Source organism: Nerophis ophidion, linkage group LG13 (genome assembly GCF_033978795.1).
Source record: "Nerophis ophidion isolate RoL-2023_Sa linkage group LG13, RoL_Noph_v1.0, whole genome shotgun sequence".
Classification (NCBI taxonomy): domain Eukaryota; kingdom Metazoa; phylum Chordata; class Actinopteri; order Syngnathiformes; family Syngnathidae; genus Nerophis; species Nerophis ophidion.
The window spans coordinates 1,362,070-1,376,539 of record NC_084623.1 but is presented as its reverse complement, the minus strand read 5'-3'; the positions used below and the strand labels follow the sequence as shown (position 1 = coordinate 1,376,539).

The window sequence follows — 14,470 nt, the reverse complement described above, 5'->3', positions numbered from 1 at the left end:
TGTGGAGTAATCACGGCGGCGTGTGTAGCGTGTTGGATAATCACGGCGTCGTACGTCGCGCGTAGGATAGTCCCGGCGACGTGCGTCGCGTGTGGGGTAGTCCTGACGGCGTACGTCACGTCTCTCACGTGATCGGTTGCCGTAGCGACGCGTGTCGCTGCGGAGGCGCACCCGCTCGTCCTCCTCCTCTGCAGGACAGCCACGCAGCACCTCCGCGTAGCTCCTACGAGGCGGTTGTTGACAACAGTCCGCAAAATGATGATGATCATCATCATAGCGGCCGTATTGTGGTTGAGGACGAGGGGGCGGGGTCATCTCACGCCGCGATCGCTGTTTACGTCCGCGAGGACGGACGAGGACCCATTCCTCGTCATGCCACGCCGCCATTTTACGGCAACCGTAAGTATTATTTAATATAAAATAAGTGTTATGTGTAAAAATAAGGTAGAAATGCAGGTAAGTAGGTAGAAAGAAAAAATAAATTAATAGGAAAGAAATAAAATGGAAAGACTCCGGCGCGCTTAAGTGACGTCACGTCAGCGCAAACCGGATGTCCTTCGAAAAAAACCACAGAAGAAGAAGACCAGCTTCTTCGAAGGAAAAATAATAATATAAAGAAAATAAACAACTAAGGGCGGTTCTATGAAGAACGATGGAATACTCCCAGGTAAGGAGTTTAATAAATTAAATAAAATAAATAATTAAAGAGTATAAACTGAACGTAAATTAGCGAATCGTCGACAGACTTTTCGCCTCGTGGGAAGAGTTCCGCACGGCAAAAAAGAGAGAAAGGTGGAAAGGTAGAGAAAGTAGTGAAAAAGGTGAAAAGCTAATAAATTGCAAGTCTCTAATAATGCAACGTTTCGGCACGAATGTGCCTTCTTCAGGCTGAGACTTGTCTAAATGTAAAATAGGAAATAAAAGCGTCGGCTAGTGTGCAATGAGAGAGATGTTGCTCGTTCGATGGTTGGCTGTAGACTGAGGCTGATTGGCTGCTGAGAGTGAGGTGGAGTCGTAGCTGGCGAAAAATAAACAGAAAAGTTTTAAGCGATGCAAACTGCTCAGCTAAAATCATCCATGCAGCAATAATTGGCACCCAGTGACAGCATGGACCATGTATATGGTTTATTTTCTTATTATTATTAATAGTGAATAAAGAAATAGAATAAAATAAAATTAAATAGGCAAAAATAGGAAATAATAAGATAAAAATAAAGAAAATTCACTATTAATTTGCACAATAAAACTGAGCCGAGAAAAACAGTAATTGTGACTCCAAATGGAGTTCAAACAAGTCCAAAATATTTTTTTGGAGAAATTTTTAGGTTTTTTAGTATTTTTTTGTATTTTTGTTAGGTTTTTTGATTTTTTTGAAGATTTTAAGTATTTTTGTATTTTTTTGGTATTTTTTCAGGTCGTTGGAGTACAGGGACATCCGGAGCACTCCCTGCGCCGGGTACGTCCGTGTAGCTAGGTCCATGACCCTGTAACCAAGGTAAGTATTTTAGTATTGTTATGTGTCTTTTTGCAGTCGTTGGAGTAAAGGACAACGTCCGTTACCCAGGTGAGAGACATGACAATGAAGGTGAGTATTTTTGATGTTGTTATCATATGTTCTTTCTTTGATTTTGTTATTGTTTTTTACAGGTACTCGTGGGAAGACCAGGACCTCCGAGGCATCCCTTCCGCCAGAGACGTCCGGATTCCCAGGTGAGTAGTAAGGTAAGTGTTATTATCAGCAATGTTGTATATATTGGTGCGGATGAGAGGTGGAACCAGGAGGGTCCCCAATGGGCGGAGCGCGAGCCGTGTGTGGACCAGAGGCACAGGCGGGTTAGGGTTGGGGTTGGGGTTGGGGTTAGGGTTAGAGTTAGGAGTTAGGGTTAGGTATAAAGAGAAGGAGAGATGGGTAGGTGTTAGGTGTAAAGAAAAGAGAGACGGGTAGGTTTTAGGAGTGAAAAAGGAGAGTCGGTTAGGGTTAGGGTAAGGGGTGGGGGAAGGGCGATAAAAGAGTGTAAAAAAGAATATAAGAAGGGTGTGCACGGTCCATCTATGGCCCAGCGGGCTCGCACTCACGCCTCATTGAGGCCCCCCGGATGGCGGGTGCCCAGTTTTGTGATCCAGGAGCGTTCAGTCCCCCTGCGTTGGCCTACACTCCACTTGGAGTCTGCCTGGATCACGCACGCCCGGACAGAAGCCCACCCGTGCCGGATGAAGTGTTGCACTAGGTGGGTGGATGTGTTCTTCCGCCGGACAATGTTATATTTGTGTTGGCGAAAACGGGTGGCCATTGTGTTGCCCGTTTCGCCAACATACATGACTTGGCAGCGCTGGCAGAGGATAACATACACACAATTCTTCGTGTGCCCGTCCCCTCTGCACAGCGGTCGGAAGACCTTGCCATTGTGTCGGTTGATCAACCAGGGGATGTGCTGAAAGGGAGCATTGCTTCGAGTGGGGGGCGGGTCTCTAAGGGAGGGGACCCGAGCTCTAACCAGCAAATCCCCCAGGCTAGGATTCTTCCGGTAGGCTGAGACCAAATAGTGTTGTTTAAGTCTCCCGCTTTTGTCAACAAAATCCCTAAAGTTTTGTTTTACCATTCTGGACACCTGCACCGCCGCAGGTGAGAATGTGGTGATGAATGGGATCATGGACTCACCGAGGGGGGGCTTTTTAGGGTCAAGGAAGCACCTGAACTGTCTCCTGAGGAAGGTTCTAGAATACCCCCTCATCCTCAGGGCACAGAACAGGGTTCCAGTGGCCGTGATGAAGTCCTCCTCCCTGGTGCAGATTCGGTGGAACCTCAACAACTGTGATTTGACCAGTCCCGCGTACGTGTGTCGGGGGTGGAAACTGGTCTTATGGAGGAGGGCATGGGTGTCTGTTTGTTTGAAGAAAACTTTTATGTCAAGGTGATGGGTGGAGCAGAATGTTGGACCTTTGAAGGTGGTGGTATCCAAAAAGTCCACCGAGGTGGGGCTGGTGGTGGACTTGATGGTAATGCTCGGATTGTGTGTATTGAGGGTGTGGCGGAACACCTCAAACTCCTCCACGGAGTGATCCCAAACACCCCAGATATCGTCGAGATATCGTAGATAGTGGAGGGGCTGAATTGGGCAGGCCGCCAGGGCAGAAGTCTCCCATTCCGCCATGAAAATATTGGCGTAAGCCGGAGCGAACTTCTTCCCCATGGCCGTGCCTTTGATTTGGAGGAAGAACTTCCCGTTGAATTCGAAGTCATTCCTCCTAAGATTGATATCGAGAAGCTGGAGGAGTTCTTTCTCCGGCCTGCTAACGTCTCGATATTTCACAAAAATGTTTTTTACGGCTTGGATGCCCTGGTCAATGTCAATATTGGTGTATAAACTATCTATATCTATGGTGAACAAAATGGCTTCTTGGGGAATATCTAAATTTTTAATTTTGTCAATAAAGTCGTATGTGTCTTTGAGGTAGCTAGCGTGTTTGATGGAGAGTGGGGTCAAGTAATAGTCAATAAATTCTGCTGTTCTATAAGTCTCGCTACCACAGTCTGACACGATAGGCCTGCCCGGGGGGATTTCATGTGGTCGGCTCCACTTGTGCGGTTCTTTGTGTATTTTTGGCAGTAAGTAGAACCTGCGGGGACGGGGGTCCGATTCCCCCAAGAGGTAGGTGTGCTGTTTGTGGTTAATGAATCTTTTGTTTATTAAATTGTTGACTATTTTTTGTACCATAGGGGCAGTGTCGGGGTAAATAGGTGTGGTCAACGGGGAGTAGTATGTGGTGTCGCTTAGTTGTCTGGTGCCCTCCCAGATGTATTGAGCCCTGTCTAAGATGACCACTGCGCTTCCCTTGTCTGCCGGTTTAATGACTATGTCTTTGTTGTTTTTCAGACTCTGCAAGGCCTCAGCTTCTGCCCGTGTGAGATTGGGCGCAACCGCGAGGGCGCAACCCGAGAGGAGCGATGGGTGCTCGTCCGCCGAGACCAGCACGTGGACCTCCGGCGGCAGAAGACCAGGTGAGGGCTCCCATTGAGACCTCGGGGTGAAAGGTCGCGGTACGAGGGACCCCTGTTTCTCGTAAAACACCGCTAATTTGACCCCCCTGTGGTATTCCTGTAGGTCAAATTTGACCTGGTGGTGCCACTCGGAACTGAGGCTGGTGGACGGAACGAAGCTGAGGCCTTTGTCGAGGAGGGAGCGCTGCGACGAGGTAAGTATGAATTTATTGGACAGATTTACAATGTTTTTGTTTGTGTTTGTGGTGGTGTTGTTTGTGCTGGTGTGGCCCCCCCGACAGGTCGGGTTTTTGGGGACGCCAAGTTTAAATGCTGAAGCCAATGCTTCAGCATATTCCTGGCAGTGGTATCGGTCCAATGTATATTGTCCCTACCGGTTGCGAACTGGTCGCTGGTGAGTGCTGGGATGAAATGGTAGTTTTTATGAATATAACTATTAATTTGCCGGAGGTTGTCCTTATGTTCCTCGGGCAAATTGTCGGAAAAATTGAGGAGGGGGATGAAGATTTCGGCATTGGGGAATGTGATTTTGGCCGTTTTGAGGGCCTTTTGGAGCTGCTTGAAGGTGGTAGATTTGGGATTTTGTTCTTTATTGTTGAGGCCGAAAGATAAGACCACCATTTCAACCTCAGTACTAACTTTGGTTTTTTGCAGGATGGCCTCTGCGTGGCGGAAGTTGGCCCCCGGGTAGCTGTCCATCTGGAGGTCCTGGAGACCAGTGGACGGAAGGAGACTGATATTGGAGTCCCCGATCACCAGGACCTTCCTATGAACAGACAGGTGCCAGTCCACCATCTTACGTGTTGTACTAATGTGTCTTGTAGGCCTCCTCCGCGGACTGGTTGGCGTGGTAACCTGTGCCCCGTTTGTGTCTTCTGTCGGCTGAGAAGCCGAAGTGACAGTTTTTGTCCTTTTCTGGTTTCCAGAAGGGTTAGGGTTAGGGTTAGGGTTAGGGTTAGGGTTAGGGTTAGGGTTAGGGTTAGGGTTAGGGTTAGGGTTAGGGTTAGGGTTAGGGTTAGGGTTAGGGTTAGGTTTAGAGGAGGGTGTGAAAAATAGAGAGATAGAGAGAGAGAGAGAGAAAGAAAAAGGGGGGGAGGGGTGTGTGCACTGTCCATCTATCCCCCCGCCAAGGTGACGCCCACGCCAAACACGGGAACCCCCGAGGACCCTGCAAGAGGCACATCAACACATAAGGGCAGGTCAGACATATGCAAATGAGCCAAAATAGTGCAAATCAGACATATGTAGGTGAGACACATTTTTTCACCTGTTTTGTCACAATAATTTTACCAGATTGTTTACTGGAGTAGGGCACCCCATGTGGGATAGGCCAGTCCACTGTCGGAACCACCGTGTCAGCACATCGGTGAGGTCGGTGCTGGGCTGTCGCTCTGGTTCGACAGGGATGGTATACGAGCTGTATTCAGGAGGCCGGATCAGTTCAGCACTCGTGCGCTTCAACCTCTCCGTCCCAAGTCGCCTGCAGGTGGGAGGGGGTTCATAATAAGTCCGGTTTCGTACCTGGGGGGGCCGGGGTCCCACGGTCCAAGGTCTCCGGTCGATCACGGGACGTCTGCAGGGTAACCCTTTACTGCCGTATTCTTGCGTCACAGAAGGGGGGCAGGTAGCCTCAGCGTGTATCGTGGACGGTTGTGGAGTCGTGGGAACAGCCGGTGCCGCGCCGGTAGAAGGACGGAACTCGCCATGGATCTCCGCCTGGGCCCGAGGTTTCGGGGGTGGATCGGGGGGAGTCGCCGGTGTGACGTCATCGGTCGGTCCTGATGGTGTTGCTCGTCCTGCGTCATCCTGGTCTCCAGTCGTGGTAGCCATGTGGGGGTCAGGTGACACCAGCGAAGTGATTTGGGTCTCCGCATGTTTTAGGGTGTCAAGAGTCAATTTTGAGCCCAACTTTTTCTTGGCCCAATTGGAAGCGATGAAGAAAGCGGACCTCCATTTTGAATCAATTTGGGTGGTCAGTTTGTCCATTTCAATTTTTATGGAATTTAAATAATGCTTCCTTAATATGCCAATTGTTGTGTCAGCCCAATTTTTTGCATTCACTGAGATCAAAGCCTGCGTGCCGGCATTGTTTTGTGCAGGCTTGATCATGATAGTCAGTGTTTGAACCATTCTTTTGATGGTTGGTGGCCAATTATGATTATTAATATTTTTTTGATGATGCATCATAATTATGATGTTTTGCATGCATCTAGTTTGGAGGCCAAAATGATTGTCTTGGGGGCTACCTCCCTGTGGTGTTCTGTAGCCTAAATGGCCGCTCTTGTGTGGCCCAGAGTGAGAGTCAGGACCATGTGGTTGTGGGCTAACAGTTAGCATTAATGGCGGCCGTCCGAATGGCATGGCCTGGGTCGATTGATTTGACCCAAATAGCGGCTGCATCCGCACAAATTCGGACATTATATGAATAAAAGATATGCTACAGTAATGGGAGGTAGCCAAAATGTGCACATGGGCAGTAAAAATAGAAAAATATAATCCAAGGAAAAGGTCCAAAAGTTCGAAAAAATAGCACTATTTATTTACAAACTATGACACATCCATGCAACGTTTCGGTAAGAATAACCTTCATCAGGCGTGATGTGCCATAGAAAAGGAAAGAGGAAATAAAAGTTAAATGCTTACAGAGTGCGGGAGTCTTCTCTCATCGATCACAAGCAGCAAAGTGAAGTCAGGTGAACTTTTTGTTTTTTTCACACAAACATTCAACAGGCGTTTATAAATAGGTCAATGCTGCCATCTGGTGGACAAAGCCGCTCATCACAATGCAGTGCCTTATTTGCCTGAATAAAACTGTAAAATGTAACAAATGATGACAAATAATGATAAATAAAATACAGGAAAAACACCTTAGATATTCTTTGTCCCATTGGGAGTTTCAAAAGACAATCTAGGTGGCAGAGAACTTGATCCAGGAGCCTGTTGTTTTACCACAGTCAGAATGAATTATTAATTATTAATTGTTATGCCTTAAGCCTTGAATTATTGTGCACAATTACAAACAAGGTTAGGGTTAGGATGAGAATAGGGCCAGGGCTATGATAGGGCCAGGACTATGGTTAGGTTTAGGAAAAAGTTCTCTGCAGCCCATGTGCACTAGAATGCACCTTAGTTATGAATGTCCAGCATGGATTATCAAATAGCATAACTAGGTGCGAGAGAAAACTGTGACCCTAGAAAAGTTGTACAACAAGTTTTAAAAGGGTGGTGAAATAGTACAGTATCTCTGTAGTCCCAAGACAAAAAGTGACAATTGAATTGAATATGACAATTGTGCCTGTGTGATGTTTACAGGACTTGGATATGTTGTCAATTAACCTGTGGATTGTTTACAGGAATTGAATGTGTTGTGAATTAACCTGTTAAATTTTTACAGGAATTGGATATGCTATTAATTGACCTGTGTAATGTTTACAGGAATCATTTTTGTTAATTATTAACCTGTGCATGTTTACAGGAATGATTTATGTTAATTGTTCACCTGTGCAATTTTTACAGGAATTTGGTAGTGGAGGCCCCCAACAGAGACCCCAGAGGGACCCACGCAAAGCAAGGCGCCAACCCGGCGACGGGGGGGAGGCACGGGCTGATTAGGTTTAGAGGAGGGTGTGAAAAATAGAGAGATAGAGAGAGAGAGAGAGAAAGAAAAAGGGGGGGAGGGGTGTGTGCACTGTCCATCTATCCCCCCGCCAAGGTGACGCCCACGCCAAACACGGGAACCCCCGAGGACCCTGCAAGAGGCACATCAACACATAAGGGCAGGTCAGACATATGCAAATGAGCCAAAATAGTGCAAATCAGACATATGTAGGTGAGACACATTTTTTCACCTGTTTTGTCACAATAATTTTACCAGATTGTTTACTGGAGTAGGGCACCCCATGTGGGATAGGCCAGTCCACTGTCGGAACCACCGTGTCAGCACATCGGTGAGGTCGGTGCTGGGCTGTCGCTCTGGTTCGACAGGGATGGTATACGAGCTGTATTCAGGAGGCCGGATCAGTTCAGCACTCGTGCGCTTCAACCTCTCCGTCCCAAGTCGCCTGCAGGTGGGAGGGGGTTCATAATAAGTCCGGTTTCGTACCTGGGGGGGCCGGGGTCCCACGGTCCAAGGTCTCCGGTCGATCACGGGACGTCTGCAGGGTAACCCTTTACTGCCGTATTCTTGCGTCACAGAAGGGGGGCAGGTAGCCTCAGCGTGTATCGTGGACGGTTGTGGAGTCGTGGGAACAGCCGGTGCCGCGCCGGTAGAAGGACGGAACTCGCCATGGATCTCCGCCTGGGCCCGAGGTTTCGGGGGTGGATCGGGGGGAGTCGCCGGTGTGACGTCATCGGTCGGTCCTGATGGTGTTGCTCGTCCTGCGTCATCCTGGTCTCCAGTCGTGGTAGCCATGTGGGGGTCAGGTGACACCAGCGAAGTGATTTGGGTCTCCGCATGTTTTAGGGTGTCAAGAGTCAATTTTGAGCCCAACTTTTTCTTGGCCCAATTGGAAGCGATGAAGAAAGCGGACCTCCATTTTGAATCAATTTGGGTGGTCAGTTTGTCCATTTCAATTTTTATGGAATTTAAATAATGCTTCCTTAATATGCCAATTGTTGTGTCAGCCCAATTTTTTGCATTCACTGAGATCAAAGCCTGCGTGCCGGCATTGTTTTGTGCAGGCTTGATCATGATAGTCAGTGTTTGAACCATTCTTTTGATGGTTGGTGGCCAATTATGATTATTAATATTTTTTTGATGATGCATCATAATTATGATGTTTTGCATGCATCTAGTTTGGAGGCCAAAATGATTGTCTTGGGGGCTACCTCCCTGTGGTGTTCTGTAGCCTAAATGGCCGCTCTTGTGTGGCCCAGAGTGAGAGTCAGGACCATGTGGTTGTGGGCTAACAGTTAGCATTAATGGCGGCCGTCCGAATGGCATGGCCTGGGTCGATTGATTTGACCCAAATAGCGGCTGCATCCGCACAAATTCGGACATTATATGAATAAAAGATATGCTACAGTAATGGGAGGTAGCCAAAATGTGCACATGGGCAGTAAAAATAGAAAAATATAATCCAAGGAAAAGGTCCAAAAGTTCGAAAAAATAGCACTATTTATTTACAAACTATGACACATCCATGCAACGTTTCGGTAAGAATAACCTTCATCAGGCGTGATGTGCCATAGAAAAGGAAAGAGGAAATAAAAGTTAAATGCTTACAGAGTGCGGGAGTCTTCTCTCATCGATCACAAGCAGCAAAGTGAAGTCAGGTGAACTTTTTGTTTTTTTCACACAAACATTCAACAGGCGTTTATAAATAGGTCAATGCTGCCATCTGGTGGACAAAGCCGCTCATCACAATGCAGTGCCTTATTTGCCTGAATAAAACTGTAAAATGTAACAAATGATGACAAATAATGATAAATAAAATACAGGAAAAACACCTTAGATATTCTTTGTCCCATTGGGAGTTTCAAAAGACAATCTAGGTGGCAGAGAACTTGATCCAGGAGCCTGTTGTTTTACCACAGTCAGAATGAATTATTAATTATTAATTGTTATGCCTTAAGCCTTGAATTATTGTGCACAATTACAAACAAGGTTAGGGTTAGGATGAGAATAGGGCCAGGGCTATGATAGGGCCAGGACTATGGTTAGGTTTAGGAAAAAGTTCTCTGCAGCCCATGTGCACTAGAATGCACCTTAGTTATGAATGTCCAGCATGGATTATCAAATAGCATAACTAGGTGCGAGAGAAAACTGTGACCCTAGAAAAGTTGTACAACAAGTTTTAAAAGGGTGGTGAAATAGTACAGTATCTCTGTAGTCCCAAGACAAAAAGTGACAATTGAATTGAATATGACAATTGTGCCTGTGTGATGTTTACAGGACTTGGATATGTTGTCAATTAACCTGTGGATTGTTTACAGGAATTGAATGTGTTGTGAATTAACCTGTTAAATTTTTACAGGAATTGGATATGCTATTAATTGACCTGTGTAATGTTTACAGGAATCATTTTTGTTAATTATTAACCTGTGCATGTTTACAGGAATGATTTATGTTAATTGTTCACCTGTGCAATTTTTACAGGAATTTGGTAGTGGAGGCCCCCAACAGAGACCCCAGAGGGACCCACGCAAAGCAAGGCGCCAACCCGGCGACGGGGGGGAGGCACGGGCTGATTAGGTTTAGAGGAGGGTGTGAAAAATAGAGAGATAGAGAGAGAGAGAGAGAAAGAAAAAGGGGGGGAGGGGTGTGTGCACTGTCCATCTATCCCCCCGCCAAGGTGACGCCCACGCCAAACACGGGAACCCCCGAGGACCCTGCAAGAGGCACATCAACACATAAGGGCAGGTCAGACATATGCAAATGAGCCAAAATAGTGCAAATCAGACATATGTAGGTGAGACACATTTTTTCACCTGTTTTGTCACAATAATTTTACCAGATTGTTTACTGGAGTAGGGCACCCCATGTGGGATAGGCCAGTCCACTGTCGGAACCACCGTGTCAGCACATCGGTGAGGTCGGTGCTGGGCTGTCGCTCTGGTTCGACAGGGATGGTATACGAGCTGTATTCAGGAGGCCGGATCAGTTCAGCACTCGTGCGCTTCAACCTCTCCGTCCCAAGTCGCCTGCAGGTGGGAGGGGGTTCATAATAAGTCCGGTTTCGTACCTGGGGGGGCCGGGGTCCCACGGTCCAAGGTCTCCGGTCGATCACGGGACGTCTGCAGGGTAACCCTTTACTGCCGTATTCTTGCGTCACAGAAGGGGGGCAGGTAGCCTCAGCGTGTATCGTGGACGGTTGTGGAGTCGTGGGAACAGCCGGTGCCGCGCCGGTAGAAGGACGGAACTCGCCATGGATCTCCGCCTGGGCCCGAGGTTTCGGGGGTGGATCGGGGGGAGTCGCCGGTGTGACGTCATCGGTCGGTCCTGATGGTGTTGCTCGTCCTGCGTCATCCTGGTCTCCAGTCGTGGTAGCCATGTGGGGGTCAGGTGACACCAGCGAAGTGATTTGGGTCTCCGCATGTTTTAGGGTGTCAAGAGTCAATTTTGAGCCCAACTTTTTCTTGGCCCAATTGGAAGCGATGAAGAAAGCGGACCTCCATTTTGAATCAATTTGGGTGGTCAGTTTGTCCATTTCAATTTTTATGGAATTTAAATAATGCTTCCTTAATATGCCAATTGTTGTGTCAGCCCAATTTTTTGCATTCACTGAGATCAAAGCCTGCGTGCCGGCATTGTTTTGTGCAGGCTTGATCATGATAGTCAGTGTTTGAACCATTCTTTTGATGGTTGGTGGCCAATTATGATTATTAATATTTTTTTGATGATGCATCATAATTATGATGTTTTGCATGCATCTAGTTTGGAGGCCAAAATGATTGTCTTGGGGGCTACCTCCCTGTGGTGTTCTGTAGCCTAAATGGCCGCTCTTGTGTGGCCCAGAGTGAGAGTCAGGACCATGTGGTTGTGGGCTAACAGTTAGCATTAATGGCGGCCGTCCGAATGGCATGGCCTGGGTCGATTGATTTGACCCAAATAGCGGCTGCATCCGCACAAATTCGGACATTATATGAATAAAAGATATGCTACAGTAATGGGAGGTAGCCAAAATGTGCACATGGGCAGTAAAAATAGAAAAATATAATCCAAGGAAAAGGTCCAAAAGTTCGAAAAAATAGCACTATTTATTTACAAACTATGACACATCCATGCAACGTTTCGGTAAGAATAACCTTCATCAGGCGTGATGTGCCATAGAAAAGGAAAGAGGAAATAAAAGTTAAATGCTTACAGAGTGCGGGAGTCTTCTCTCATCGATCACAAGCAGCAAAGTGAAGTCAGGTGAACTTTTTGTTTTTTTCACACAAACATTCAACAGGCGTTTATAAATAGGTCAATGCTGCCATCTGGTGGACAAAGCCGCTCATCACAATGCAGTGCCTTATTTGCCTGAATAAAACTGTAAAATGTAACAAATGATGACAAATAATGATAAATAAAATACAGGAAAAACACCTTAGATATTCTTTGTCCCATTGGGAGTTTCAAAAGACAATCTAGGTGGCAGAGAACTTGATCCAGGAGCCTGTTGTTTTACCACAGTCAGAATGAATTATTAATTATTAATTGTTATGCCTTAAGCCTTGAATTATTGTGCACAATTACAAACAAGGTTAGGGTTAGGATGAGAATAGGGCCAGGGCTATGATAGGGCCAGGACTATGGTTAGGTTTAGGAAAAAGTTCTCTGCAGCCCATGTGCACTAGAATGCACCTTAGTTATGAATGTCCAGCATGGATTATCAAATAGCATAACTAGGTGCGAGAGAAAACTGTGACCCTAGAAAAGTTGTACAACAAGTTTTAAAAGGGTGGTGAAATAGTACAGTATCTCTGTAGTCCCAAGACAAAAAGTGACAATTGAATTGAATATGACAATTGTGCCTGTGTGATGTTTACAGGACTTGGATATGTTGTCAATTAACCTGTGGATTGTTTACAGGAATTGAATGTGTTGTGAATTAACCTGTTAAATTTTTACAGGAATTGGATATGCTATTAATTGACCTGTGTAATGTTTACAGGAATCATTTTTGTTAATTATTAACCTGTGCATGTTTACAGGAATGATTTATGTTAATTGTTCACCTGTGCAATTTTTACAGGAATTTGGTAGTGGAGGCCCCCAACAGAGACCCCAGAGGGACCCACGCAAAGCAAGGCGCCAACCCGGCGACGGGGGGGAGGCACGGGCTGATTAGGTTTAGAGGAGGGTGTGAAAAATAGAGAGATAGAGAGAGAGAGAGAGAAAGAAAAAGGGGGGGAGGGGTGTGTGCACTGTCCATCTATCCCCCCGCCAAGGTGACGCCCACGCCAAACACGGGAACCCCCGAGGACCCTGCAAGAGGCACATCAACACATAAGGGCAGGTCAGACATATGCAAATGAGCCAAAATAGTGCAAATCAGACATATGTAGGTGAGACACATTTTTTCACCTGTTTTGTCACAATAATTTTACCAGATTGTTTACTGGAGTAGGGCACCCCATGTGGGATAGGCCAGTCCACTGTCGGAACCACCGTGTCAGCACATCGGTGAGGTCGGTGCTGGGCTGTCGCTCTGGTTCGACAGGGATGGTATACGAGCTGTATTCAGGAGGCCGGATCAGTTCAGCACTCGTGCGCTTCAACCTCTCCGTCCCAAGTCGCCTGCAGGTGGGAGGGGGTTCATAATAAGTCCGGTTTCGTACCTGGGGGGGCCGGGGTCCCACGGTCCAAGGTCTCCGGTCGATCACGGGACGTCTGCAGGGTAACCCTTTACTGCCGTATTCTTGCGTCACAGAAGGGGGGCAGGTAGCCTCAGCGTGTATCGTGGACGGTTGTGGAGTCGTGGGAACAGCCGGTGCCGCGCCGGTAGAAGGACGGAACTCGCCATGGATCTCCGCCTGGGCCCGAGGTTTCGGGGGTGGATCGGGGGGAGTCGCCGGTGTGACGTCATCGGTCGGTCCTGATGGTGTTGCTCGTCCTGCGTCATCCTGGTCTCCAGTCGTGGTAGCCATGTGGGGGTCAGGTGACACCAGCGAAGTGATTTGGGTCTCCGCATGTTTTAGGGTGTCAAGAGTCAATTTTGAGCCCAACTTTTTCTTGGCCCAATTGGAAGCGATGAAGAAAGCGGACCTCCATTTTGAATCAATTTGGGTGGTCAGTTTGTCCATTTCAATTTTTATGGAATTTAAATAATGCTTCCTTAATATGCCAATTGTTGTGTCAGCCCAATTTTTTGCATTCACTGAGATCAAAGCCTGCGTGCCGGCATTGTTTTGTGCAGGCTTGATCATGATAGTCAGTGTTTGAACCATTCTTTTGATGGTTGGTGGCCAATTATGATTATTAATATTTTTTTGATGATGCATCATAATTATGATGTTTTGCATGCATCTAGTTTGGAGGCCAAAATGATTGTCTTGGGGGCTACCTCCCTGTGGTGTTCTGTAGCCTAAATGGCCGCTCTTGTGTGGCCCAGAGTGAGAGTCAGGACCATGTGGTTGTGGGCTAACAGTTAGCATTAATGGCGGCCGTCCGAATGGCATGGCCTGGGTCGATTGATTTGACCCAAATAGCGGCTGCATCCGCACAAATTCGGACATTATATGAATAAAAGATATGCTACAGTAATGGGAGGTAGCCAAAATGTGCACATGGGCAGTAAAAATAGAAAAATATAATCCAAGGAAAAGGTCCAAAAGTTCGAAAAAATAGCACTATTTATTTACAAACTATGACACATCCATGCAACGTTTCGGTAAGAATAACCTTCATCAGGCGTGATGTGCCATAGAAAAGGAAAGAGGAAATAAAAGTTAAATGCTTACAGAGTGCGGGAGTCTTCTCTCATCGATCACAAGCAGCAAAGTGAAGTCAGGTGAACTTTTTGTTTTTTTCACACAAACATTCAA

The 14,470-nt window shown here is 46.8% G+C and overlaps 1 protein-coding gene across 1 annotated transcript in view; it reads left to right on the top strand.

The window, feature by feature from the left end:
- Positions 1 to 458: 458 nt before the first annotated feature.
- The window catches only part of LOC133564860 (uncharacterized), a 14,090-nt gene continuing 78 nt past the window's right edge, over positions 459 to 14,470 (top strand). Inside the window, exons 1-6 of the mRNA XM_061919403.1 lie at positions 459 to 667; positions 1,415 to 1,585; positions 1,648 to 1,710; positions 3,876 to 4,000; positions 4,104 to 4,194; positions 4,655 to 4,930. Of these exons, the coding sequence (XP_061775387.1) occupies positions 1,574 to 1,585; positions 1,648 to 1,710; positions 3,876 to 4,000; positions 4,104 to 4,194; positions 4,655 to 4,930 (567 nt within the window). The 5' untranslated portion in view covers positions 459 to 667; positions 1,415 to 1,573. The remainder of the gene's footprint in view (positions 668 to 1,414; positions 1,586 to 1,647; positions 1,711 to 3,875; positions 4,001 to 4,103; positions 4,195 to 4,654; positions 4,931 to 14,470) is intronic.